This window comes from Sorex fumeus, unplaced genomic scaffold (genome assembly GCF_029834395.1).
Source record: "Sorex fumeus unplaced genomic scaffold, SorFum_2.1 ptg000063l, whole genome shotgun sequence".
NCBI classification, from domain to species: domain Eukaryota; kingdom Metazoa; phylum Chordata; class Mammalia; order Eulipotyphla; family Soricidae; genus Sorex; species Sorex fumeus.
The window spans coordinates 4,674,798-4,700,612 of record NW_026606120.1 but is presented as its reverse complement, the minus strand read 5'-3'; the positions used below and the strand labels follow the sequence as shown (position 1 = coordinate 4,700,612).

The 25,815-nt window shown below is 48.5% G+C and overlaps 1 protein-coding gene and 1 pseudogene across 2 annotated transcripts in view; one reads left to right on the top strand and one right to left on the bottom strand.

Moving 5' to 3' along the window:
• Positions 1-1,000: 1,000 nt before the first annotated feature.
• LOC130035468 (patr class I histocompatibility antigen, A-2 alpha chain-like) overlaps positions 1,001-25,815 on the bottom strand; it is a 44,617-nt gene continuing 19,802 nt past the window's right edge. The window contains exons 1-5 of one of the 2 annotated variants that reach the window (XM_056127191.1): positions 3,100-3,182; positions 2,536-2,805; positions 2,081-2,359; positions 1,254-1,529; positions 1,001-1,133 (exon numbers count right to left, since the gene is read on the bottom strand). In XM_056127191.1, the coding sequence (XP_055983166.1) occupies positions 1,018-1,133; positions 1,254-1,529; positions 2,081-2,359; positions 2,536-2,805; positions 3,100-3,166 (1,008 nt within the window). In that variant the 5' untranslated portion in view covers positions 3,167-3,182 and the 3' untranslated portion in view covers positions 1,001-1,017. Of the gene's footprint in view, positions 1,134-1,253; positions 1,530-2,080; positions 2,360-2,535; positions 2,806-3,099; positions 3,183-25,815 lie in introns of those variants that run through there. The other variant, XM_056127192.1, reaches the window with a different exon arrangement.
• Positions 16,841-25,114, top strand: LOC130035810 (patr class I histocompatibility antigen, B-2 alpha chain-like; annotated as a pseudogene).

The following is a 25,815-nucleotide window of genomic DNA, read 5'->3' as shown; positions in this document are numbered from 1 at the left end:
TTGCTTTTTTTGGGGGGTTACACATGGCGATGCACAGGGGTCACTCCTGGCTCTCCACTCAGGAACTACACATGGCAGTGCTCAGGGGACCATATGGAATGCTGGGAATCGAACTCGGGTCGGCCGCGTGCAAGGCAAACGTCCTACCCGCTGTGCTATTGCTCCAGTCCAAGAATCAGTTCTTAAGTCATACATTGGGATGTGAGGAAACCCAGAGGGGCAGCTGTCTCACACTGTGAGAGAAAAGAATGAAGAGACTCAGGTGACTCAGAGAAGTGGTGACATCCTGAGCAAGCGTCCAGCATCCCTCTCAATGAACCCCCAAATCCAGTCCTGTCCCCTCTGCCCAATCCCGCCCACTCCAGCCTCCAGAGTCTCCCCTCTAGGGTTCCTGAGAGACTCATCAGAGCCCTGGGAACTGTCACTGTCTGGGGAAGAACAAACAGAACAGGGTCAGGGCCGCAGGGGTGGGACTAGAGGAGGAACCATGGGTGTGGGTGTTCCCCAGGGGCTCCAATCTCTGTCCCCAGAATTTCAGGGCCCCAACACTGCCCATACTTACTTGCAGCCTGAGTGTACTTTCCTCCTTTCTCACCTGCGGGAAGAAAACATCCTAGGGAAGGTCGGGGAGAGCACTGGGTCCTGAGGCCACAGAGCAGTTCTCCAGGCCTGGACTCCAGGGAAGCATCAGAACTCTGAAGACTGAAGGCTGGGCCAGGAAACATGCAGGACGGAGACGCTCCTGAGTGACCAGCCTCCTCCTGGCGGTCTGTGCTCAGCAGGGACAGTCCCTGTGACCTGGGATCCTGAGAACCAGGATGATCCCCAGTTTATGGAGGTGAAAGTGTCTTTTATGAGCAAACCTGAGAGCGGCACACACAGGGGAGTGTGAGCAGCAGCACAGGGGCGGGTGGTGCTCTTGCTAATGAGGCAGAAGAACTAATACGGGGGGACCCCCAAAGTGGGACAAGATTCAAGACTTGAACAGATTTCCACCACCCATTTTCCCCATCTTACCTAGCGCTTCTTCCTGTTGATCACAAATGCTATCACAGCTCCAATGACCACAACCCCGAGGAGAGCCAGGCCAACAATGATGCCCACAATGAGGATGGTGAACTGAGAAGGGGGTGCTGGGAAGGAAGGAAGGAGAGGGTCTGAACCCCAGCCTCAGCCTGACCCTCAGCAGTTCCCCAGAGGGGCCAACCCTGATTCTCCTGAGAATAGGCTCTGTGCCCCGTCCCCCTCCTTACCCCATCTCAGGGTGACAGGCTCTGGCAGGCCTTGGTGCTGCACATGGCACGTGTATCTCTGCTCCTCTCCAGAAGGAACCACCACAGCCGCCCACTTCTGGAAGGTTCCATCTCCTGAAGGCCTGGTTTCCACCAGCTCTGTGTCCTGGATCAGGTCCTCCCCATCACGCTGCCAGGTCAGGGTGATCTCGGCAGGGTAGAAGCCCAGGGCCCAGCACCTCAGGGCGACCTCATGGTTAGAGAAGGGGTGGCGGGTTATGTGTCTCCTGGGGGGTTCTGAGGAGAAAAAATGAGAAAATTTACTGTTTGGGTCACTTCCATAATGAGGTTGTACAGGATAATTGGTTTGGAATAGGAGGTAAAAATCCAGACACAAACTTGGCTGGAGAAACTGGATAAAATTCTATTCTTGGAAAGTTCTAGACCAGGTTTTTGGGTTGGAAGCTCAGGTCTCTCAGGACACACTGACTCTGGTCTTGCTCTGGGTGGAGGGTGAGTGACTGAGAGAAGCAGGAGTCAGAGCTAAGATCTGAGAGAGTTCACAGATGGCTGCCAGGTCCCAGGGAACCCACATTTGTTATTTCAGAGACGATCTTCCCTCCCACAGGAACACTGGGGTCCCTCTTGTTTCTGAGCACACAGGGTGCACCTGACGGGAGGGTGGGCCTCTATGGTACAGAACATGGAAACCAGGCGGGTCCATCCCTCTCCTGACTGAAGAAGGGAGGGGGTTCTGACAATGAACCCTGTCTTACCCCCTGTGGGAAGTCGACCTCCTTGCCCCTCACCAGGCGGCCAGGATTCCTCACTCTCTGGGGACCCGGTACCTGCGCGCGGCAGCGTGTCCTTCCCGTTCTCCAGGTATCTGAGGAGCCAAGGCACGCAGGTGTTCTCCAGGTAGTTCCTGTAATGATCAGCATCACCCCCCTGCTCCCACTTGCGCTGGGTTCGCCAAGCCTGCGTGCCCGCCGCCGCCGTCCAGGAACGCAGGTCCTCGTTCAGGGCGAGGTAGTCGGCGCCGTCGTAGGCGGATTGGTAAAACCCGCGCAGGAGGCGCCCGTCGGACCCCACGTCGCAGCCGTACAAGCTCTGGAGGCTGTGAGAGTCTGACCCGTCCCGCACAGATTAATCCTGAACCGAAACCGAAACTAAGCCCGGTCCCCGCGGGCGCCTCCAGGTCCAGGGTCTGGGGCGGGTCCCTCAGCCTCGGGGACGCTCGGACCCGCGTCAGGCTGACCCGTCCCGTCCCTGTGTTGGCTCGTCCCTGCCCGGCCGCGCTCACCCGCGTCGCTCTGGTTGTAGTAGCCGCGCAGGTTGCTCAGGCTCAATCGGTAATTCTGTGAGAAGCCCTTGGCATTCCGCGTCTCCCGCTCCCAGTACTCGGGTCCCTCCTGCTCCGCCCACGGCGCCCGCGGCTCGATCCTCGGACTCGCCGAGTCGCTGTCGTAGCGCACAAACTGCGTGTCGTCCACGTAGCCGACCATGATGAAGTGGGGCTCGGCACCGCCAGGCCGGGACACGGCGGTGAGGAAATACCGCAGGGAGTGGGGGCCTGGGGGAGAGAAAGCGGTGAGACCCTGCCAGACCCACCGCCCCGCGCGCCCCGGGTCCAGAGTGAGGGAAAGGGAGGGGGCTCGGGAGACGGGAAAGGCGGGAGGGACCGAGAAGGGCGACACTTAGGGGCGCGTGAGTAGTTGAAGTTTTGGGGAACAAGGAGGAACATTTGGGCGCGACAAACAGGACAGGAAAACGGAGAAACTCCTTCTCAAGAGTCCTGCTCATCAATGCTTGGCAGTCCCCGCCCTTCCCCCTCCTCAACGAACTCCCCTCCCGACCCCGCACTCACCCGCCCAGGTCTGGGTCAGGGTCAGGGCCCCAGAGAGAAGCAGCAAGAAGGGTCGCGGCTCCCTCATAGTCAGAGGTTCAGAGTCTGTGGAGATCCCCATCAGTTTCGCTGATTGGCTGCTCTAGACTGCGACACCCAATGGGAGTGAGGACTGGGGACACGTCACGAGTATCCGGGCGGAAGGCTCTGATACAGGTAAGGTAAGGTAAGGTAAAGGCCCTCCCGTTGATCATCGATTTGCTCGAGCGGGCCCAGTAACATCTCCATTGGAGACTTTGTTGTTACTGTGTCTGGCATATCGAATACTCTCAGTAGCTTGCCAGGCTCTCCGAGAGGGGCGGAGGAATCGAACTCGGGTCGGCCGCGTGTAAGGCAAACGCCCTACCCGCTGTGCTATCGCTCCAGCACAGGTTGTTGAGAAAAAGTTGAAACTGAGAATAGGCCTGATCAGGCCCCAAACACCACCCTGGGGACTCTGGGAGCCACAGGGACCTGGGACTTAGCCCTCTCACCTGCTCCCTGTAGGATAACAATGGTATGCCCATTCTCCTCTGCCACAGGGAGCTCAGGTTTGTAGGGTGATACCCATCACAGTGCTCCTGAAGCACCTCCATTCCTCTGTGTTTATTGGAATGTAACTCTAAACATTTTAGGATGATATTGGTATGTCCTGTTTCCCTTGCCACAAGGTACTCAGGTTTATCACAGTGCTCCTGAGGCACTTCCATTCCATTGTGTTTTTCTGTAAACTCTTCCCTATGCTCTCTTCCCCAGTCAGTTAATCAGCTTTTCCCCCTATTCAGACTCTGTTAACTTGTAAGGTCAGATTCCTTAGAGATCTATGATTTATATGTATGAGTGAAATATTGCCTTTCTCTTCTCCTTATGTCTTTTGAATAGTTTACTTTAAAGCAATGTCCTTTTTGTATAGATACAGGAAGACAGTTAATATGCTTTTGGGGGCTGGAGCAATAGCACAGCGGGTAGGGCGTTTGCCTTTCATGCGGCCAACCCGGGTTCGATTCCCAGCATCCCATATGGTCCCCTGAGCACTGCCAGGGGTAATTCCTGAGTGCAGAGCCAGGAGGAACCCCTGTGCAATGCTGGGTGTGACCCAAAAAGCAAAAATATATATATATTATATAACTTTTGTAACTTGGGGTTTAATTTAAACCCCAAGGAGCTTTGAATATAATTCACTCCCAGGCATCTGCTTTCTTTACTTAAGCCTCAGTTGCCCTTAGTTCCTAGCACCCCAAAAGCAGGGGCCTGATGAGGGACTGAATGGACCCAGGGCAAGCTGTGAGCTATCCTCGCATCGAAATGGACCAAACCAAAGCGCCATGATTCTTAAATGTAAGTTAAGAACTTGATCATGGACAAATGCTGTCATGATCCAAAAGTAACAATGAGACTAGGACCCTTCTAGGGGTAGGAAAGACTAATCTGGCCTGAGCACTATAGTCTGAGATCGAGATGGCCCTAGGAGAGCGATTCTATAAGCTTAATGAATCCCTTACTGTGTCCATACAATATGATTAATATTATGAATGCTTATATGTTTGTTGGACAAGGAGAGGAGAAACACAACCATGGGATTCCATTCTTGAGTGGGTCATCCTTCTGTCCTAGAAGAAGTACCCCCTGAGGGAAAGAACTTTACCCCTATTGATTGTGACCACACCTAGGTGTAAGCCCCAACCCCTCATGTGTTGGGATTTAACTAGACTGTAAGAGTGGGCTGGGGGATCCAGATTCCAGAGCCAGAAGGGGAATGAAGGGGGATCGAGGAGGAGAATGAAGTAGCATGGGGGAGGAAGAAGCAGGAGGAGACTCAGAGAAGAATGGAGAAGAAAGTGAAATAAACTGCAACTGACACCAACCAGCCTGGCCCTCGTTTCCCTCCTTCGCCTGCCCATTACCATCGACCTCCCTGGGGTGGGGGAAGCAGCCCGAGACAACCGAATGGGGGCGGCAGGAGAGATAGAGCCACTGCCCCCCTTTTTGTGTTCACACACTCCCTCACCTGATCTTTGTCACACTGTCTCCCCATGTCCAGGGCTGACACTGACTCAATGATTTTCCATAGTTTTCATTTCAGGATCTTGCTACAATTTTTTTTTGGGCTTTTGGGTCACACCTGGCAATGCACAGGGGTTACTCCTGACTCTGCACTCAGGAATTGCTCCTGGCAGTGCTCAGGGGACTATATGGGATGCTGGGAATCGAACCCAGGTTGGCTGTGTGCAAGGCAAATGTCCTACCCGCTGTGCTATCGCTCCAGCCCCTCTTGCTACAATCTTACAAGCTCATGAGGACCCCAGAGATGTTTCTGTGCATTCAGGTTATGCCTATTATTGTTTTCCCTATGAAGAATCTCAGTTAAAGCCCCATTATTGTTAGTGGTGGTGATTTTGTTTTGTTTTTGTCTTTTGGCCACACCAGGCAGTGCTCAGGAGTAACTTCTGGCTCTGTGCTCAGGGATCACTCCTGGCAGGTTCATGGGACCCTATGTGGTGCCAGGGATCAAACTGTGTTGGCACAAGTAGGGCAAGCGCCTAACCTTCTGTACAATCTCTCCTACAGAGTTAAAGCCTGAAAATTATTTCAATTGGAATAATATGAACAACAAATTAATGCTAACAGGAAATCCTTTTTGGGGTCAGGGGTCATACCCAGTGTTGCTCACTGGCTCTGTACTCTGGAATCACTCCTGGCAGTGCTCAGGGGAACATATGGGATGCAGGCAATAGAACCCCTTTCTGGCAAGGGGCAAGGCAAGTACCTTACCTGCTATACTATCTCACCGGCCCCTAGAAAGTCTTTTGAAGAAAAACCAAATTAGATTTTTGCCAAGGATCAGCCCCAGCTGATCAGACCTGAACCAGGGACGCCATGAGGACTAAAAAGAGACCGAAATAGGCGTAAAAAACATACAGTGAGGGGCTCACAGTCTATGCACTGAGCCCTGACTCTTCTCCATGAATCATATTTATTACTTAGAATCCATAATCATCAGAACATTTTTCAGGCAAATACCTTTTGAATTCAAAATCATCAGTACAACATTTTTAGGGCAAATACCTACAACCTTAATCTATGCAAGATTGACTTTTACACATCCAAGGAACTTGGTTCATTTGGGAAAAATATCTTTGTAATGGGATTTCTCAAGGGAAGATTCCTCCAGGAGAGGAAGCAGAGATAGAGCAAATACAGGAACCCCACCCCCCCCCTTGGAAGTTCCCAAAAAGGACCTATCTTGTCCATCTCCTTTATTTATCTAATACCCAACAGTTTTTTATCTTTAGCATAGAAATGGCCCAGTTCTTTGAGTAATCTTTTTTCTTTTTCTTTTTTAATATTTATTATTTATTTATTTATTAGTGAATCACTGTGAGGTACTATTACATACTTACAAACGTTTGTGTTTGCGTTTCAGTCATACAATGACCAATCCCTCCACCAGTGCCCATTCTCCACCACCAATGATCTCAGTATCCATCCCACCCCCTCACGCCCCCCTCCCAACTCCAACTCTGTGGCAGGGCATTCCCTTTTGTTCTCTCTCTCCTTTTGGGTATTATGGTTTGCAATAGAGGTTTGAGTGGCCATCATGTTCTGTCTATAGTTTATTTTTGGCAGCTCCCAACCCTAATGGGTCCTCCCAGCACCCTTTACTTGATGTTCCCTTCTCTGTCTGAGCTGCCTTTTCCTCCAGCATGTGAGGCCAGCTATCAGGTCGTGGGGCAAACCTCCTGGTCTTTATCTCTACTATTCTTGGGTGTTAGTCTCCTATTCTGTTACTTTACATTCCACAGATAAGTGCAATCTTTCTATGTCTGTCCCTCTCTTTCTGACTCATTTCACTTAACATGATACTTTCCATGTTGATCCATTTATATGCAAATTTCATGACTTCATCTTTTCTAACAGCTGCATAGTATTCCACTGTGTAGATGTATCAGAGTTTCTTCAACCAGTCATCTGATCTTGGACATGCGGGTTTTTCCCAGATTTTGGATATCGTAAACAGTGAAGCAATGAACATACAAGTGCAGATCTCATTTCTTTTTTTTATTTTTATTAGTGAAACTGGAGCAATAGCACAGCGGGTAGGGTGTTTGCCTTGCACGCTGCTGACCCAGGTTCGATTCCTCTGCCCCTCTCAGAGAGCCTGGCAAGCTACTGAGAGCATTTTGGCCACACGAGAAAGCCTGGCAAGCTACCCGTGACATATTCGATATACCAAAAACAGTAACAACAATCTCACAATTTGTTGTGAGACGTTACTGGTGCCTGCTCGAACAAATCGATGAACAACAGGAGGACAGTGCTACAGTGAAAGACCATGAGGTAGTGTAGATTTACAAATTTTTGTGCTTGGGTTTTAATTAGACAATGATCAACCAGTGCCATCTCTCCACCAGTGCCCATTTTCCACCACCACTGATCTCAATATCCCTCCCACCACCCCCACCCCCCATCCCACTCTGCCTCTGTGGCAGGGCATTCCCTTTTGTTCTCTCTCTCCTTTTGGTACTGTGGTTTGCAAAAGAGGAATTGAGTGGCAATCATGTTTGGTCTATAGTCTACTTTCAGCATGCATCTCCCCTCCTGGGAGGATCCTCCAAACACCCTTTATTTGGTGTTCCCTTCTCTATCTGAGCTGCACTTTCCTCTAGAATGCCCGATTGGCCACTAAGCTATGGAGTAATCCTCCTGGTGCTGATTTCAGCTATTCTTGGGTATTAATCTCCTATTTTGTTACTTTATATCCCCCACATGAATGCAATCTTTCTATGTCTGTCCCTCTCTTTCTGACTCATTTCGCTTAGCATACTTTCCATGTAGTACCACTTGTATGTAAATTTCATGACTTCATCTTTTCTAATAGCTACATAGTACTCCATTGTGTAGATGTTCAAAGTTTCTTTAACCAGTCAGCAGATGTCATTTCTACTATACTTTTTTGCCTCTCCCGGGTATATTCCCAGAAGTGGTATTGCTCGGTCAAATGGGAGATCAATTTCTAATTTTTTTGAGAAGGAACTATACTGTTTTCCAAAACGGCTGAACCAGTCAGCATTCCCACCAGCAGTGAAGAGTCCCTTTTTCCCCACATCTGCGCCAACATTGGTTGCTTTTGTTCTTTTGGATGTGGGCCAGCCTCTGTGGTGTGAGATGGTATCTCTTTGAGTAATCTTGTAAAGATGCCAAGCTGCTAAATCTTCCATGTAGACCAGTCAGAGCTGAGTACTCTGGGCCCTCCTCAGAATGGGCTTGGGCAGTTTCCCCAAACACCCCAGCCACCCTCCCCTGCCAGGGGCCAACAGCTCCCACCCATACCCAAAATTGCAGGCATAGAAATGGTCCAGCTCCACAACTGAACCTCATCAAGCTGCCAAGCCACCAAATGGTTCCAACTTCTGGACAGATAGCACATTTCATACTTTGAGCCACTTGCTCCCAGCCAGTAGGAAAACAGCAGATTTGATTTAAAAAATTGTATAGAATATTGCAAACTACAATGCCTGAGAGAGAGAGAGCTAGAGAGACATGAGTGAGATAGAGAGCGAGAGAGAGAGAAAGAGAGAGAGAGAGAGAGAGAGAGAGAGAAGTAAAGTGTCTGCTATAGAGGCAGGAAGGGGATGAGGGGTAGGGAATGATGGGAGGGAACCTGGGGTCACTAGTGCTGGGAAATGTACACTGGTAAAGGGATGGGTATTGAAATACTGTACAACTGAAATCCATTCATGAACAGCTTTGTAATTGTCTATCACACAGTGATTCAATAAAAACACTAAAAAATTATAATGTTGGAAGCCCAACAATCTCAATGAGCAAAAATAGTAGCACGGAAGGCTCAGTAGCAGAGAACAGTCCAGTAAACCATCAGACAGTGGCTTTAGTAACACCATTGTGAGATAGAACAATGATCACAGATTGATTTCTATTGATATTGATATTCTATTTCCCAACACTTCCCTATTGTAACAAGCAATATAAAGTAAATTATTTTGTGCCCACTAGGGGGTCAGGCTTATGGGTGGGGAGGAAGTGCCAGTGTGTGCAACCAAAGTAATGATCAGTGCAGCCAAGTGTGTCGACACCACAGCTGACATGTGCAACCTCAGAGAGTCAGTCGACCTGTGTGATCTCAGAGAATTAGAGCGCATGTGTCACCCGGTTCATCCCAGCCAAAACTGTCGCTACAAAGGAAATTAATGCAGGAATAATTTATCTTTTAGCATGTGTTGCAACAAGCAATAGGAACTAAATTTCTTTGTACCTGCTAAGGGGGCAGGCTGAGAGGGTGGGTGGGAAACTAAGGACTTTGGTGAAGGGAAAGTCACACCGATAGTGGAACTGGCGTTGGAGCATGGACTTCCTGAAATAATTATATAATGAACAACTTGTAAATCATGCTAGTTACACAAACTCTTCTCTCAAAAAAGGTGTTTCAGGAGTTAAGAGGCACATGCAGTTGAGTTCTGTGTGGCACACATGGGCCTCAGAGAATCACAAGTGTTATGCTGGAGACCCTAGAGCTCGCTCAAAGGTCTCCTGAGCACTGCTCAAGAGTCCCCCCCCCAAAATAAGAGGGAAAAAGGACAAAACTAATTAAGAACATTAATGATGTTCTGGAAGAGTGAATCCTTTACATTGTATGTATTCAAAGTGTTTTCTCTGTCTCATCAGAACTAGCTGTATTTTCATATTTTCTTTTGACTTGAATCTGTAGTTTTTATATGATGCATATGGAAAAATTAAGCTTTATACACATATGGAATAGTATTTTTGATAATTCTGTCACGTAAATTTGGACAGTCAATTGGAGAACAATGAGAGTCACCTAAAAGGGAAAGCACTGATTGCTTCAGGAAATGGGGAACATGAATATTGGGGACGTCAGTCTTAACAGATGTATAAGGCTTCTGAAACATGTTTTATATCCGTTTGTAAAAATAAAAAATGTCAATTTGGTAGGAAGATATGAACTCAAATGGGTTGTGTTAGTGAGGATCATAGGTGGATGTGGTCAGCGGGGATCCAGGCTCCCATAGGTGAGCCCTGGGCTCCCTCTTGGCACCCATATGGGAGACAAGAGACAGCAGATAGGAGAGGACATGGGGCTGACAGTGGGGTAATTTGGAAGCTTTAAAAAATGTTTTTTTATTTAGTATCTTTTCCAGGCCCCAATCTTGTCCCAAGCTGAGGGGGCCCTTGGACAGGGTAAGACCATTGCTGTCCTGCCTCTTCCTGGGGGAAAAGAGCATCCAGGTCCTGATGAGAGAGTGGGGAGATGATGGAGCAGTTCTCTCCTCAGACTCTGTTTATACGGGGTGAAAGTGATATAGGGACCAGACAGACTGAATAAGGTGATTGCCACGCCGTCAACGGTGTCGCCCGCGTAGCAACCTGCTAAGGTGACCTGGGCCTGGCCCAGGTCCCGCGGGAAAGGGAGGTTCGCGACCTTTGGGTCTATGCCTCCGGCGCCCCCTTTTTCTTATCCTGCTTTGTGTGCTTCTGTGGCACTTTGGTATGTGGCTCTTCTGCATCCCGGATGGAGTTTATAATGGTTGCCTGCCAATTTTACTTATAAGTTAGGTATTTAGAATTAATAGGTAGAAGCTTTGTAGTTATAGTTTGCTTTTAATCATTGTGAAATCTGTAGGAAACTAAGGAGATGTTAGGTTCGACAAAGGTCAGGAGTCATAGTGAAACCAAACAATAACAGGAGCCAGAAAAACCGCCAAATATTGTGGCTAAAACAATTAGATTCTTAGCATACAGTACAGCCCTTAATTTCAAGCAAGGGTGCCTAACATAAAAGAAAACAATAAGTTACCGTATGAGAGAATGAGGGACATTGTGAAACCTCTATCCCCCCATACAAAAACTGGTCTAAGCACATACATCCTGGAGTTTATTAACAGAAAAACAAAGTGTTGCAAACCAATATATGGGAAGGTCCGAGACCCTTCCTGGATTGTGATGTGTGGTTAAGACCCTGTCAGATGAAAACAAAAGTTGCTGAAGAAAAACAATGATAAAGAACTCTGTAGAAAGGGGAACCATGGTTAGACATTAAATCCTGTGTAATCACTGTAAAGAATTCATAGGTAAATGTTTTGTCCTAATTTGAAGCAGGAAGTGTATTAAGAAAGTGTTTTTGTCCCTCGATATTTTTTGGAATATGTCACCAATAAGTAACCACGATATGATGTAATGTCCTATTGTATTCTGGCCCTTTGTTCTATGATTTTGCCTTGACTGTATAAAAAAGGAACTCTGTGCTCAGTAAAATCGCAGCAGCACTCAACCTCACTTGTGTTGGTGTCTGTCTGTCATCGCCGAATCTCCTGCTTTCCTGTAAACCTTCTCCCACGTCCCTCAGCCTGGTGGTTCCCGACCGAGCCAGTCTGCGGCAGGTGATTGCCTTGTTCAACACTGACCAAGGTTCTATCCTGAACCACATGGTCACCTGAACCCCACCAGGAGTGCTCCCTGATTACAGCGAAGAGCCAGGAGTAATCTCTGAGTACCTCCAGGTGTGACCAAAAAACTAAAACAGTGAATAGAATATCAGATAAACTCATCACTGAGCATGGCAATGGGGAGGAAACTGACTGGTTGGCAGACGGAGGAGGAAGTGGGGCAGCCCTGAGGAGGGGAGAGAGTGACCTGACTGGAAAATGGCCTGTGGGAGAGCAGGACTGGACTCTGCTGGGCTTAGAGACTCACATGGGGCAGCAGGAGAGGACATGTAATAGACCAGTGGAAAGTGCAACAAAGTGGGCAGAGGTGCTAGGGTGCAGTTACTGTCAGTAAGGACACACAGACCTTTCCCCCCTGTCTCAGGAGCTGTTATCTGTGGAGCTCCTACAGGGTCTCTCCCTTTCTTGGTATCTGCTCATTTGGTGCAGTGTGGGGAACTACACCCTGCTATGCTCAGGATTATTCCAGGGTCTGTGCTGGGGGGCTGCTCCCAGGGCTGCTCAGGGGACCTCGCAGTCTGGGTGAGCCTGGGCTTGCTGCACCACAGACTAGGCCCCAGGCCTTTGAGCTAAGGTGTCTCACTGGCTCCTGGGTTTGGGTCATTATCTTGTAAGATCTGATGTTTGTAAGAAGGTGGTTTAAAAGATCTTTATTGCTGATTTATTTTGGTCCCTTTCCTTCCCTTTGTTGTCACTGCTTTTGGTGCCTTCACTAGTGCTCAAACACTCGGTTGTGGTGCTTGCTGGGGGTCACATACTTGCTCACAGTGCTCACACAATGTTCAGTTGTAATATAATTTCGGTAACATCATTTAGTTGTGGAGCTCCTGCACACTTGGTTCTAGTGTCAAAGACAGAACTATTTTTGTTGTGGGGCTGGGGATCGCACAAGACAGCATCACCAGGATCACACGAGGCATGGGGGATGGTGCCAGGGGTCAAACTCATGCTCTCATATGTTCAGGGCAGATAGTCCACACTGAAAAACATTCCCAGGCATTCAATCTAGCCTCCTCTTTTAGTCAGGAAACCTAAGCTAGGTCAATGAGGTTGGGGATAAGGCTAGTGGTAGGGTACAGGCCTTCCACATAGGAAGGCAGGGGTCCATACTGGCTGTGCAGAAACAAGTAATACTTTAGTTCAGTGAGAAAATATTGGTCATAGACTAGAATGGAATTTTATATTTTGAGCATGATCTGACAAATATTTTATCAGTGTCATAAGGTTTAAAGTATTTAAAGTGGGGCTGGAGAGATAGCACAGCGGGTAGGGCGTTTGCCTTGCATGCAGCCAACCCGGGTTCGATTCCCAGCATCCCATATGGTCCCCTGAGCACCGCCAGGAGTAACTCCTGAGTGCAGAGCCAGGAGTAACCCCTGTGCATTGCCAGGTGTGACCCAAAAAGCAAAAAAAAATTTTTTTTAATTTTTTAAAAAATAAAGTATTTAAAGTAATGTTTTAAAGCTATTCACATCTGAAAAATTAAAAATATTCTTAAGGATAAGGCCAGAGTACAACAGGGAGGGTGCTTACCTTGTATGCAGCTGACTCAGGTTCAATCCCCGGCACCACATATGGTCTCCTGAGTCCCCCTAGGAGTTCCCCTGAGTACTGCCAGATGAGAACCAAAAATAAACAAAATTGAATTTTTCATACAACCTGAAGAGCAGTTCTTAGTGTGAGCATTACAGAGGGATTCATTCTAAAGAAATAATGTGAGAGCCCGACTCCACCATTTCAGGACAGACTTCACCATGATATAATCTGCTGAAAATCCTGGAGTGTGGGTTTTGTGAATGAAATCGCCAGGCTTTTTTTAGAGTCGGGATGGGCTACCTACTCCCTCTCCCCTGTATATTCGGAAGCCTCAGCAGTCACATCCACAACCCAAAGTGGCCACCCAATTTCAAAGCTACTCCAGCCTAACTGTCCCGATAAAAACACGGAATGCCCTGAACAAACACCCTGACCTCTTAGCACCCATATTGTAAACTATAATGCACAAAAGGAAAAGGAGACAGACAGAGAGAGAGAGAGAGAGAGAGAGAGAGAGATAGAGAGAGAGAGAGCAAGAAGGAAAGTGCCTCCCATAGAGAGAGGCTGGGGGTAAGAATTGGTGAGTGTGGGGATGGTGGTAGGGAAACAGGAGACATTAGTGGTGGGAAATGTACGCTGGTCGAGGGATGGGTACTGGATCATTGTATGACTGAAACCCAATTATGAGCAGATTTGTAATGGTCTATCCCACGTATACCTGGCCCTCCCGTTGATCATCGATTTGCTCGAGCGGGCCCAGTAACGTCTCCATTGGAGACTTTGTTGTTACTGTGTTTGGCATATCGAATACGTCACGGGGAGCTTGCCAGGCTCTGCCGTGCGGGCGAGATACTCTCGGTAGCTTGCCGGGCTCTCCGAGAGGGGCGGAGGAATCGAACTCCAGTTGGCCATGTTGGCTACGTGCAAGGCAAACGCCCTACCCGCTGTGCTATCACTCCAGCCCGTATATCTAATTTAAAAAATTTTTAAATATGGAGTGTGGAGTTCATGACCAATTCGATCAGCTTAATCAATGACTGAATAAGTAGCAGTATTTATACATAAAAAAGAAAACTCCCAAAGTGTAGCATTTTCTGATAGTATTACAGTCTTGTTATCCTAAGTGAAACATGATATTCTTAGAAGTAGAATATTAGTGGAAAAATTGGTGACGTCCAAACAAAACTTGTAGTTTACAGCTTTGTATAAAATAATTTATACAAAGCTGGAGTGATAGCACAGCGGTAGGGCGTTTGCCTTGCAAGCAGCCAACATGGCCGACCCGAGTTCGATTCCTCCGCCCCTCTCGGAGATCCTGGCAAGCTACCGAGAGTATCTCGCCCGCACGGCAGAGCCTGGCAAGCTACCCGTGATGTATTCGATATGCCAAACACAGTAACAACAAAAGTCTCCAATGGAGACGTTACTGGGCCCGCTTAAGCAAATCGATGAACAATGGGAGGACAGTGATACAGTGATACAATTTATTATTTTAAAATATATATCATGATTTTATGAGATATTAACATAGAAGAAACTTGGCAAAGGGTATATGGGAACTCTGCTATTTCCACACTCTTCTTTAAACTTAAAGTTATTTCAAAATAGAATGTTAAAATAATGTACATCTACACAAGTCGAAATAATATGAATGCTACCTGTCAAAATAATTACCCTGAAGGACGAGGAATAGTACAATCGCAGAGGAGCACAAAGAGACTTGAAGTATTGACAATTTGCTGGGAGGTTTTTATATTTTACACTTGTTAAACCATATGTATTTTTCTTAATAAGTGTCATATTGCAGAATAAAAAAACTTAGAAAATGTGTGATTTTATTTAATAGAATTGCATATCAGTAGGTGAAAATATGTGTTCTCAATGCCTTCTATGCCTTAATTTAGATTTTGTAAACAATATTTTTTTTGAAGTGGCAAATAGGTCTTAGCTATAAAATGCTGTGTCTCAGTTATACTTTTGTGTAGTTTTTTAGAAAAACAATAGTATGGGAAAGAGAACAAGAAAATATGTACTCCTTGGGAGTGGGTTAGGTGAATGAATAGAATTAATGTTAATAATATAAGTAACATAAGGACATGGTGGATGGTATTAGACACTTTAGTTGTGGTGAGGTGTAGAAACTACATCAACACTGTACATGTCAATTTAATTACGACAATAGATATATTTGTATGTATAAAATAAAACAAATGTCTTCAAAGGGATAAACTGAGGAATGTGTCTCATTTGGGGGTGAAGGTTACTATCATCAGTGATGACCAAGTGGCTCCTTCAGTCCCTGAAATGCAGCTGAGAGTGACACTGTGCCTTTGGGCTTCCCACACCTCAGCCTTGTCCACCACACCCAAACTGAGGTGCTTTCTCCGATGTATAGCAAAGCATCCTCCTTAAAATGCCACATATCCAAGATAAGGGGAGTCTGAGACCCGACTCAGTCGGAGGTGCCTTTGGCAGACATGACTGGGACTTCACTTGGGGTGCATGATCCTGGGGTAGGATCCTAGGAGAAAAAAGAAAACAGTAACATCCATATATAGTGTGGAATTTCGTGATACTGTCCTGACATGGATTTATTAGCTATGCAAATGTGGTAGTGATAAAAGATGAAGAATGTTCCTAAGAAAAGGAACAGGGAGTGAAAGGAAAGTTACCTTGTAGTTTCTAGGTTTGACATCAAGAGGTTCTGGGGACATGACGAAACCTCAGACACAGAACAAAATCCCAGAAGTTTCCCTTCTGCAACTCTCTACCCGGCTCCAGATCCTGAACCCAGGACTACTCTGAAGACACCTTCATCCCATGGATATCCTCCTCCAGGTCAGCCTCTCATCCTAAATCAGACCCCCTGCCACTTCAAAGTAGCACCAAGCAGAGCAGAGCCACCCCCATGTGGCCATAGCGCTGAAAGACAACTCAGTCTGAATTGTGCTTCCTATCAAGGAACTCTCTCTTGATCACTTGATCTCTTGACATCCCATTACATTTCTAGTTGCTCGAGTGGTCGCCAGTAACGTCTTCATTCGTCCCTGTCACTTTCTAGTGTAGCCCAGTGGCATCTGCTCGCTCCAGGGAGATGAAGAGCCTCAAACCGGTCATCAGGGTCTTGATGAAGAAGTCTGACCATCTCGTAGGTGGGCGGATCTTTTGACGTCCTGTGGAATCCAGTCAGTAGCAGCCTTAGGCCAGCGGTCGTCTCCAAATCTCTATGTGTCCAGCCAATCTGATTTTTGACGCCTTGGCAAATGAGACAGCGTCCCTGGTTCCTTTTTTTTTTTTTGTCGTGGTAATATAACATTTTCTTTTCTTTTCTTAATTTTTATTACTGAAACACCATGTGAGCCACATCTATTCAAATGTAAACGTCCAATACGGGTTGTTAGGCATTCGAATGAATCAATGCTCTTGACCAAGTTTGTGTTGACAAGGACACCGACGCCTCCAACACCTCTTTTATCGCATGTTCCGGGGAAAAATTCTTCTCCAGTATCGAAAACGGCATGGTGAGATTCGTGCCTTCTTGTCTCGGTCAGACCAATGATGTCGTACTTGATCATTCGCGCTTGTACCATCAGGTCCTCAATGGATGCATCTGATGCTAGCGTACGTGCATTGAAAGTACAGACGATCATTTTTGTCTTCCTTCGTTGTGGCAGCCTAGGTCGACCTTCCTCTCCTTTCTCATCTTTCTCAGTGCTGCCATGTCGGTGAAGCCTTCAGGGTCAGGTGAATGAGACCAGTTGTAGTTACTGGTTTTGGCATATCGAATACACAACGGATAGCTTGCCAGGCTCTTCCGTGCGGGTGGAATACTCTCGGTAGCTTGACAGTCTTTCCGAGAGGGATAGAGGCTTTTGGGGAGACCTCTAATTACCCTTGTAGGTGTTACCATATTTGAACCCTATCAAATACAGTATGACAATTCCGGAAAATGGGTATTTAATGTCTTATGATGTGTCGCGTGGCTGCTTTGCGGCCGCGCGGGTCCAGAAAGCGTCCTGGAGTGTGGCGACAGCTGGGTAGTGGGAGTAGTGGAAGTCTGCCAGTGGGGTATTTATCTGGGTAGGGTGGGTCTCCTGTGCGCAATTCGATCCCTGGGTGGTTGATGGAAGCAGACAGGGCAGGGTAGGGTGGGGCTCCTGATTAGAATCCCTTTGTCACCTGTGGTTGGCGGGAGCAAGCAGAGAAGCTCTGTCCCTGGGTCCGCCGAGCCTGGAGTCCAAGGTCTCAGAGAGTTCCACTTAGCTTGTTCTGTGGGTCTTCAGTCGTGCGTGGGTCTCGGCCGGAGTTGCCACACGGGTCCGGAAAGCGTCCTAGAGTGTGGCGACGGCTGGGTAGTGGGAGTAATGCCTGCAGTTTCTATCTTCGTTGTCTACACACCAACATCTCATTATGATGAAGGAGAAATCGAGAAGTTCTACATGGAGCTAGAGAAGTTCTATAAAGAAGACCACACCTTCTACAAGATCATTGTGGGTGATTTTAATGCCAAGATAGGACCTAGAAGATCAGCTGAAGAACTTCACATCGGGACCCATGGCCTAGAATGGAACGAACAGGGTGAGAGACTGTCTGAGTTCATCATGTCGACCAAGACCATTCTTGGTAACTCATAGTTCCAGAAGGCAGAATCTAAACGATGGACATGGGAGTCACCCGGTGGACGATTCCACAACGAAATAGACCACATCATATTCAATCGACGGTTTTGCCTGACTGATGTCGCTGTTGTCCCAAAATTTCGAAAGGGATCGGACCACCGTCTCCTTTGTGCAAAATTCTACTTCACAGAGCGGGGAGAAAGGGCTGCAAAGTTCAAAAAGAGAACTCCCAGAATGACCACCAACTGGGAACTCTTTGGTACTATTGCGGCAACATGGGAAGTTGCCATTGTTGACAACATTGACGAGGAATACGATCGACTGGTTCAGCACCTCCATGAATGTGCGAGGAACGCCAAGAGAGAGATAGCCACAAAAAATCGCCTATCTTCGAAAACTCTTGAGCTAATTCGCCAGCGTGGTTTGGCGCATGCCTCAGGCAACCACAATCTAACGTCCGAGCTCGCAAAGCAGTACAGAGATGCGATCAAGGAAGACCTCAAAGAGAGAAGAGTAGAAGTACTGGTAGATGCGGCAGAAGCCGGGAAAAGTATTCGGAACGCCCGCCTGTCCTTCGCCAACTACAAGACCAAGATGACTGCCCTCCGACGTCCTGATGGATCCATCACATCCTCCAGAACGGCAATGGAGAAGATTATCCATGACTTCTACTCAAATCTCTTCGATAGCCATGTCCACTTGCCGACATACCAAATTCCACAGGATGGATATGTCGTTCCCAACGTTCTCCCTTCCGAAATCCGACACGCCATTTCATCGGTAAAGAAACAAACAGCACCCGGCCCAGACAAGGTCAGACCTGAACACCTGAAGAACCTGCCATCAGTACTCATCAATACACTGGCTCGGCTCTTCACTCGCCACCTGTCTGAATGCAAGGTTCCGTCCCAATGGAAAACCAGCAGGACTGTACTACTGTTCAAGAAGGGAGACATCCATGACATTGGCAACTATCGCCCGATCTGCCTATTGTCTGTCATCTACAAGTTGTTCACTCGAGTCATCCTAAATAGGATTGGCAGAACACTAGATGAAGGACAAACATGCGAGCAAGCCGGGTTCCACAAAGGATTCAGCACCATCGACCATATCCACACGATAACCAAGCTCATTGAGGTTTCTCAGGAGTTCAAGATGCCGCTCTGCTTAACGTTCATTGATTTAAAGAAGGCCTTTGATTCTGTTGAGATGGAAGCGGTCATTGAAGCCCTAGCCAATCAGGGCATTCAAGCCCAATACATCAGGATCCTCCGTGAGCTGTATTGCGGATTCACTACCAGGATCTCACCATTCTACAAAGAAGTGATCGTTGATGTCAAGAGAGGGGTTCGGCAGGGTGATACCATTTCACTGAAACTCTTCAGTGCCACCCTCGAGAACGTCATGCGACGACTGGAATGGGAAGGAATGGGAGTGAAGATAGATGGTTGGCAACTACACCACCTCCGCTTTGCTGATGACATTGTTTTAATAACACCAAACATCAGCCAAGCGGCACAAATGCTGGCCGACTTTGACCGTGAGTGTGGAAAGGTAGGACTACAGCTGAATCTTACGAAGACAATGTTTGTGAGAAACAGCCTCGTTCCTGACACCCCATTCGCTCTCAATGGAACGACCATCTCCGAATGCAACAGCTATGTGTACCTAGGTCGAGAGGTCAATATGACAAATGACCTGGCACCCGAGCTGCACAGGAGGAAGAGAGAGGCTTGGAACGCCTTCAAGAATGTCGAAGAAATAGCTAAGAGGACGAAGAACCTCTGGCTCCGGGCACATCTCTTTGATTCCACTGTTCTTCCTGCATTAACATATGCCTCAGAGACCTGGGCCCTAAGCAAACAGGATGAGAATGCTCTTCGGGTCTCCCAAAGAAGCATTGAAAGAGCTATGCTTGGAATATCACGTTTCACTCAAATGAGAGAAAGAATCCGGAGTTTCGACATCCGTCGACGATCAAGAATCAGGGACGCTGTCTCGTTTGCCAAGGTGTCAAAAATCAGATGGGCTGGTCACGTAATGAGATTTAAAGACGACCGCTGGACTAGAGCTGTTACCGACTGGATTACACGGGATGTCAAAAGACCACGTGGCCGCCCACCTACCAGATGGTCAGACTTCTTCATCAAGATCATGAACGATCGGTTTGAGGCCCTTCATGTTCCCAGAGCGAACAGATGCCACTGGGCTACACTAGCACGCGACAGGGACAAATGGAGACGTTACTGGCTCCCGCTCAAGCAAATCGACGACTAACGGGAAGTTAAGTGATTAAGTGATTAAGTGAAACACCATGAGGTACAGTAGCACCCAAAAGGAGAGAGAGAACAAAAGGGAATGTCCTGCATCCCTGATTCTTGATCATCAATGGAGGTCAGAACTCCGGATTCTTTCTTTCACTTGAGTGAAGAGTGATACTCTAAGCATAGCTCTTTTGATTCCTCTTTGGGAGACCCAAATAGCGTTCTCATCCTGTTTTTGTAGGGCCCAGGTCTCTGAGGTGTATGTTAATGCAGGAAGAATGGTGGGATCGAAGAGACGTGCCTGGAACCGGAGGTTCTTCGTCCTCTTAGCTATTTCTTTGGCACTCTTGAAGGCCTTCCAAGCCACTCTCTTCCTCCTGTGCAACTCAGGTGCCAGGTCATTCGTCGTGTTGAGTTCTTAACCTAGGTACACATAACTATTGCATTCAGAGATGTTCGTTCATTTGAGAGCGAATGGAATGTCAGAAACGAGTCCATTTCTCATAAATAGTGTCTTTGTGAGATTCAGCTATAGTCCGACCTTTCCATCTTTTCATCTGGGGAATATAAAGTAACAAAATGGGAGACTAACACCCAAGAATAGCTGAGATAAGTACCAGGAGGTTCACTCCACGACTTGGAGACCAACTCCACATGCTGGGGGAGAAGGCAGCTCAGATAGAGAGGAGACGACCAAGTAAAAGGTGTTGGGAGGATCCTCCCAGGATGAGAGATGCATGCTGAAAGTAGACTATAGACCTAACATGATTGCCACTCAATTCCTCTTTTGCAAACCACAGCACCCAAAAGGAGAGAGAGAACAAAAGAAAATGCCCTGCCACAGGAGTGGGGTGGGATGGGGGTGGGGGGTTGGGAAGGATGCTGGGAGCATTAGAGGTGGGGAACGGGCACTAAGGAGGGATGGGTACTCAATCATTGTATAACTGAGACCCAAGCACAAAAATTTCTAAGTCTACAACTGTACCTCATGGTGTTTCACTAATAAAAATTAAAAAAAAAAAACCATAGAAAATTGATGCATGTCCTGGGAGCGGGACATGGGAAAACAATGTGACAGTCTGGTGCAGATGCTACTGGAGAGGGTGATGTCCCAGGTTAACTCTCAGCGTCTCAGTCCCCAAGAAGATGTTGGGGGGCAGAAGTTCAAGGCTGGCGATTTCCAGTCTCTCCTAAGCTTCACTTTACCCACCACAATGTATCCGCCCTGATCGGATACTCATGACGCATAATAACCCTCACTCCCATTGGGTGTTGTTGTGTAGAGCAGCCAGTCAGCGTGTCCCCCGCATCCCGGTAGTGAGAACTCTTGAGACCCTGAAAATGTTGCTCTTGGGGCTCCTAACCATCCCCCTGGTGCTGGCTCTGAAACAGACGGGTGAGTGCGGGGTCGGAGAGAAGTTTGTTGCGGGGAGTGTGGATGGCCGGGCGGAGACTCTGACCCCTAGGAGGAGCTTCTCCGTGACTCCCGGCAGATGTGCCCCTTCCCGCCCTGTCCCCGCAACCTAAGTCTCGCCCGTCTTGGTCCCTCTGCCCCGGAGCGCGCGGGGCGGCGGGTTGGGCCGAGTCTCACCCCTGCCCCAGGCCCCCACTCCCTGCGATATTTCCTCACCGTCGTTTCCCGGCCCGGTCGCGGGGACCCCCGCTCCATCGCCGTTGGCTACGTGAACGACACGCAGTTCATGCGCTTCAACAGCGACTCGGCGAGTCCGAGGGCCGAGCCGCGGGCGCCGTGGGTGGAGCAGGAGGGACCTGACTACTGGGAGGGGCAGAAGCGGATCGCCAAGGGCGCCGCAAAGAATTACCGAGGGAGCCTGAGCAACCTGCGCGGCTACTACAACCAGAGCGAGGCGGGTGAGCGCGGCCCGACAGGGACGAGCCAACACAGGGACGGGCCGGGTCGCCCCGAGGCGGGTCCGAGCATCCCCGAGGCTGAGGCACCGCCACGGACCCTTAATCGGGAGGCGCCGCGGGGACCGGGCCCCGGTTTTGTTTTCGGTTTGGGATTAATCTTGAGGGGCGGGTCAGGCTCTCACACATACCAGAGCATGTCCGGCTGCGAAGTGGGGTCCGACGAGCTCCTCCTGCGCGGGTACCATCAATCCGCCTACGACGGCGCCGACTACATCGCCGTGAACGAGGACCTGAGCTCCTGGACGGTGGCGGCGGGCACGCAGGCTTGGGTCACCCAGCGCAAATGGGAGCAGGCGGGTGAGACTGAGTACCACAGGAACTACCTAGAGAACACCTGTGTGCCTTCGCTCCTCAGATACCTGAAGAAAGGGAAGGACACGCTGCTGCGCGCAGGTACCCGGTCCCCGGATGGTGAGGACCCCTGAACGCCCTTGGGCGGGGCCGACTCCCCACAAGGGGGAAGATAACAAGGAGTTAGTGTCCAAACAGTCCCCTCCTCTGGCCAGGAAAGGAAGGGGCTCTCCTGGTTTCAATGTCCGGTGCTACAAAGAGACTTGCCTGCAGGCCTACCTGTCGCCAAAAGAACGTGAAGGACCCTGATCTCCCTGCTGGGAGGGGAGACCTTCTCTGAAATAGATCTTCTCAAAAACAGATCTTGGTTTCCTTGGGTTCCCAGCTTTCTTAGATATTTTTCTCACCACCTTAGAGATCTGACTTTTTCTCAGACATTCATCCTCCACCCAGGTCAGGATCAGAGTCATTTTTCTCCTGAGAGACCTGAGTCTCCAACCCAAACCCTATTCTAGAATTTTGGAATAGGATTTTATCAATTTCTTGATAAAAACCCAGAAAGTCTGGGTTTTCTGCCTCCTTCTTCCAAACCAATTACCCTGTTCATCCTCACTATGGAAGTGACCCAAAGTGTGAATTTTCTCGTTCTTCCTCCTCAGAACCCCCCCCCCCCCCAAATACACATAGCCCACCATCCCTTCTCTGACCATGAGGTCACCCTGAGGTGCTGGGCTCTGGGTTTCTACCCTGCCGAGATCACCCTGACCTGGCATCGTGATGGGGAGGACCTGACCCAGGACACAGAACTGGTGGAGACCAGGCCTTCAGGGGAAGGAAACTTCCAGAAGTGGGCAGATGTGGTGGTTCCTTCTGGAGAGAAGCAAAGATACTCTTGCCATGTGCAGCGCCAGGGGCTACCAGAGCCTGTCACTCTGAGATGGGGTAAGGAGGGGAATGGGACACAGATCCTGTTCTCACAGGAATCAAGAGAGTCTTCTGGGGAGCTTTAGAGGGTTAGAGTTGAGTCCCGGGACTCAGACCCTTTCCTTCCTTCCTTCCTTCCTTCCTTCCTTCCTTCCTTCCCAGAGCCCCTTTCTCAGTCCATCATCCCCATCGTGAGCATCGTTATTGGCCTGATTCTCATTGGAGCTGTGATGGAAGCTGTTATCTGCAGGAGGAAGCGCTCAGCTAAGATGGTGGCAGGGGAAAACCTGTCCAATAAGGCAAGTCTTGAGCCTTGTCCCACTCTGGGGGTCTCCCTCCTGTATTAATTCTTCTGCCTCATTAGCGGGAGCACCACCCGCCCCTGTGTTGTTGTTCACACTCCCTCTGTGTGTGCCACTCAGATTTGCTCATGAAAGATACTTTCACCTCCATATGCTGACTGGTTCAGCCTCTTGGAAAACAGTATGGACGATTCTCAAAAAATTAGAAATTGATGTCCCAATTTGACCCAGCAATACCACTCCTGGGAATATATCCCAGAGAGGCAAAAAGTACAGTTGAAATGACATCAGCACTTCTATGTTCATTGCTGCACTGTTCACAATAGCCAAAATTTGGAAAAAAAAAACCCGAGGGCCCGAGAACAGATGACTGGTTAAAGAAACTTTGGTACATCTACACAATGGAATACTATGCAGCTGTTAGAAAAGATGAAGTCATGAAATTTATACACAAGTGGATCTACATGGAAAGTATCATGCTAAGTGAAAATGAGCCAGAAAGAGAGAGACAGACATAGAAAGACTGCACTCATCTGGAGAATATAAAGAAACAGTATGGGAGACAAACACCCAAGAATAGTTGATAAGTACCAAGAGGTCTCCTCCATGGCTTGGAAGCCGGCAGCACATGCTGGGGGAAAAGGCAACTCAGATAGAGAAGGGAACACCAAGAAAAGGATGTTTGGAGGATTCCTCAGGATGCAAGATGTGTGCTGAAAGTAGACTATAGACCGAATATGATGGCCACTCAATAGCTCGATTGCAAACCACAATACCCTAAAGGAAAGAGAGAGCAAAAGAAATGCCCTGCCACAGAGGCAGGGCGGGGTGGGGGGATGGTGTGGGAGGGTGAGAGGGCTACTGGGATCATTGGTGGTGGAGGATGGGCACTGGTGGAGGGATGGGTACTTGATCATTGTATTACTGAAACCCAAGCACGAAAGTTTGTAAGTCTACAACTGTACCTCATGGTGTTTCACTAAAAAAAATAACAATAATAATTTAAAAATTTTTTAAAAACTAAAAAAAAAGACACTTTCACCTCCATAAGCTGGGGACAAACCTGGTTCCCAGGGTCCCAGGTCACAGGGACTCTCCCTGCTGAGCACAGACCACCAGGAGAAGCTGGTCAGTCCAGGAGCGTTTCCTTTCTGCGTGTTTCCTGGTCCTATCCTCAGTCTTCAGAGTTCTGAGGCTTACCTGGGGTCCGGGCCTAGAGAGCTGCTCTGTGGCCTCAGGACCCAGTGCTCTCCCCAACCTTCCCTGAGATGTTTCCTTACCATAAGTGAGAAATGAGGAAAGTACACTCAGGCTGCAAGTAAGTGTGGGCAGGGCTGGGGCCCTGGAGCCCTGGATAGAGATCGAGCTCCCACACCCCAGGTTCCTCTTCTAGTCCCACCCCCCCCTCCCCAGGGGCTCTGACTTTGGCCTATTTGTTCCTTCTCAGATAGCCACAGTTCCCAGGGCTCTGATGAGTCTCTCAGGAGCCCTAGAGGTGAGACTCTGGAGGCTGGAGTGGGCGGGATTGGGCAGAGGACACAGGACTGGGTTTGGGGTTCTTTGAGAGGGCTGCTGGGAGCTTGCTCAGGATGTCGCCACTTCTGTCACTCACCTGAGTTTCCTCATTCTTTTCTCTTGCAGTGTGAAACAACTGCTCTGTATGAGGTTGAGGAATGCAAAATTTCCTCACAGGTAGGGCATTTGCCTTGCACACGGCCGACCCAGGTTCAATGCCTCTGCCCCTCTCAGAGAGCCCAGCAAGCTACTGAGAGTATCCTGCCCGCATGGCAAGCTACCCGTGACATATTCGATATGCCAAAATTAGTAACAAGTCTCACAATGGAGACATTACTGGATCCCGCTTGAGCAAATTGATGAATAACAGGAGGACAGTACTACAGACTCAATAATTTCAGATATCCTCAAGCCATGAGACTTGACTGTGTCCGTGTACTATCACATGCTGTGAGGCTACTAGGCTACTAGGCCTCCTCACGGTTACCTGTGTTCTCCACCCTGATGCTCCAGCCTGTTCAAGCAGAGGTGGGACTTGGCCATCTCCATCTGGGTTGGCTTCCTGTTTTCCTGAATAATATTTCTCCCTTTTATAAATGAATAAAGAATTTGCAGGGTTTTTTTACTAATTCTTATTTTATGGAATTGAGAGGTTAATAAAGGATATCCCTAAAATTTGAGAGGGAATAATGGAAATTCTGAGACCTTCCCAAGATACATGTATGTTATTTGTTTGAGTCTGTCATAGGTGGGACAGGAGAGGCTGTGAGGTGAGTGGGGACAGAACCTGTGCCCAGTCTGTCTCAGTCATTGCGGGCTTTGATGTCATCAC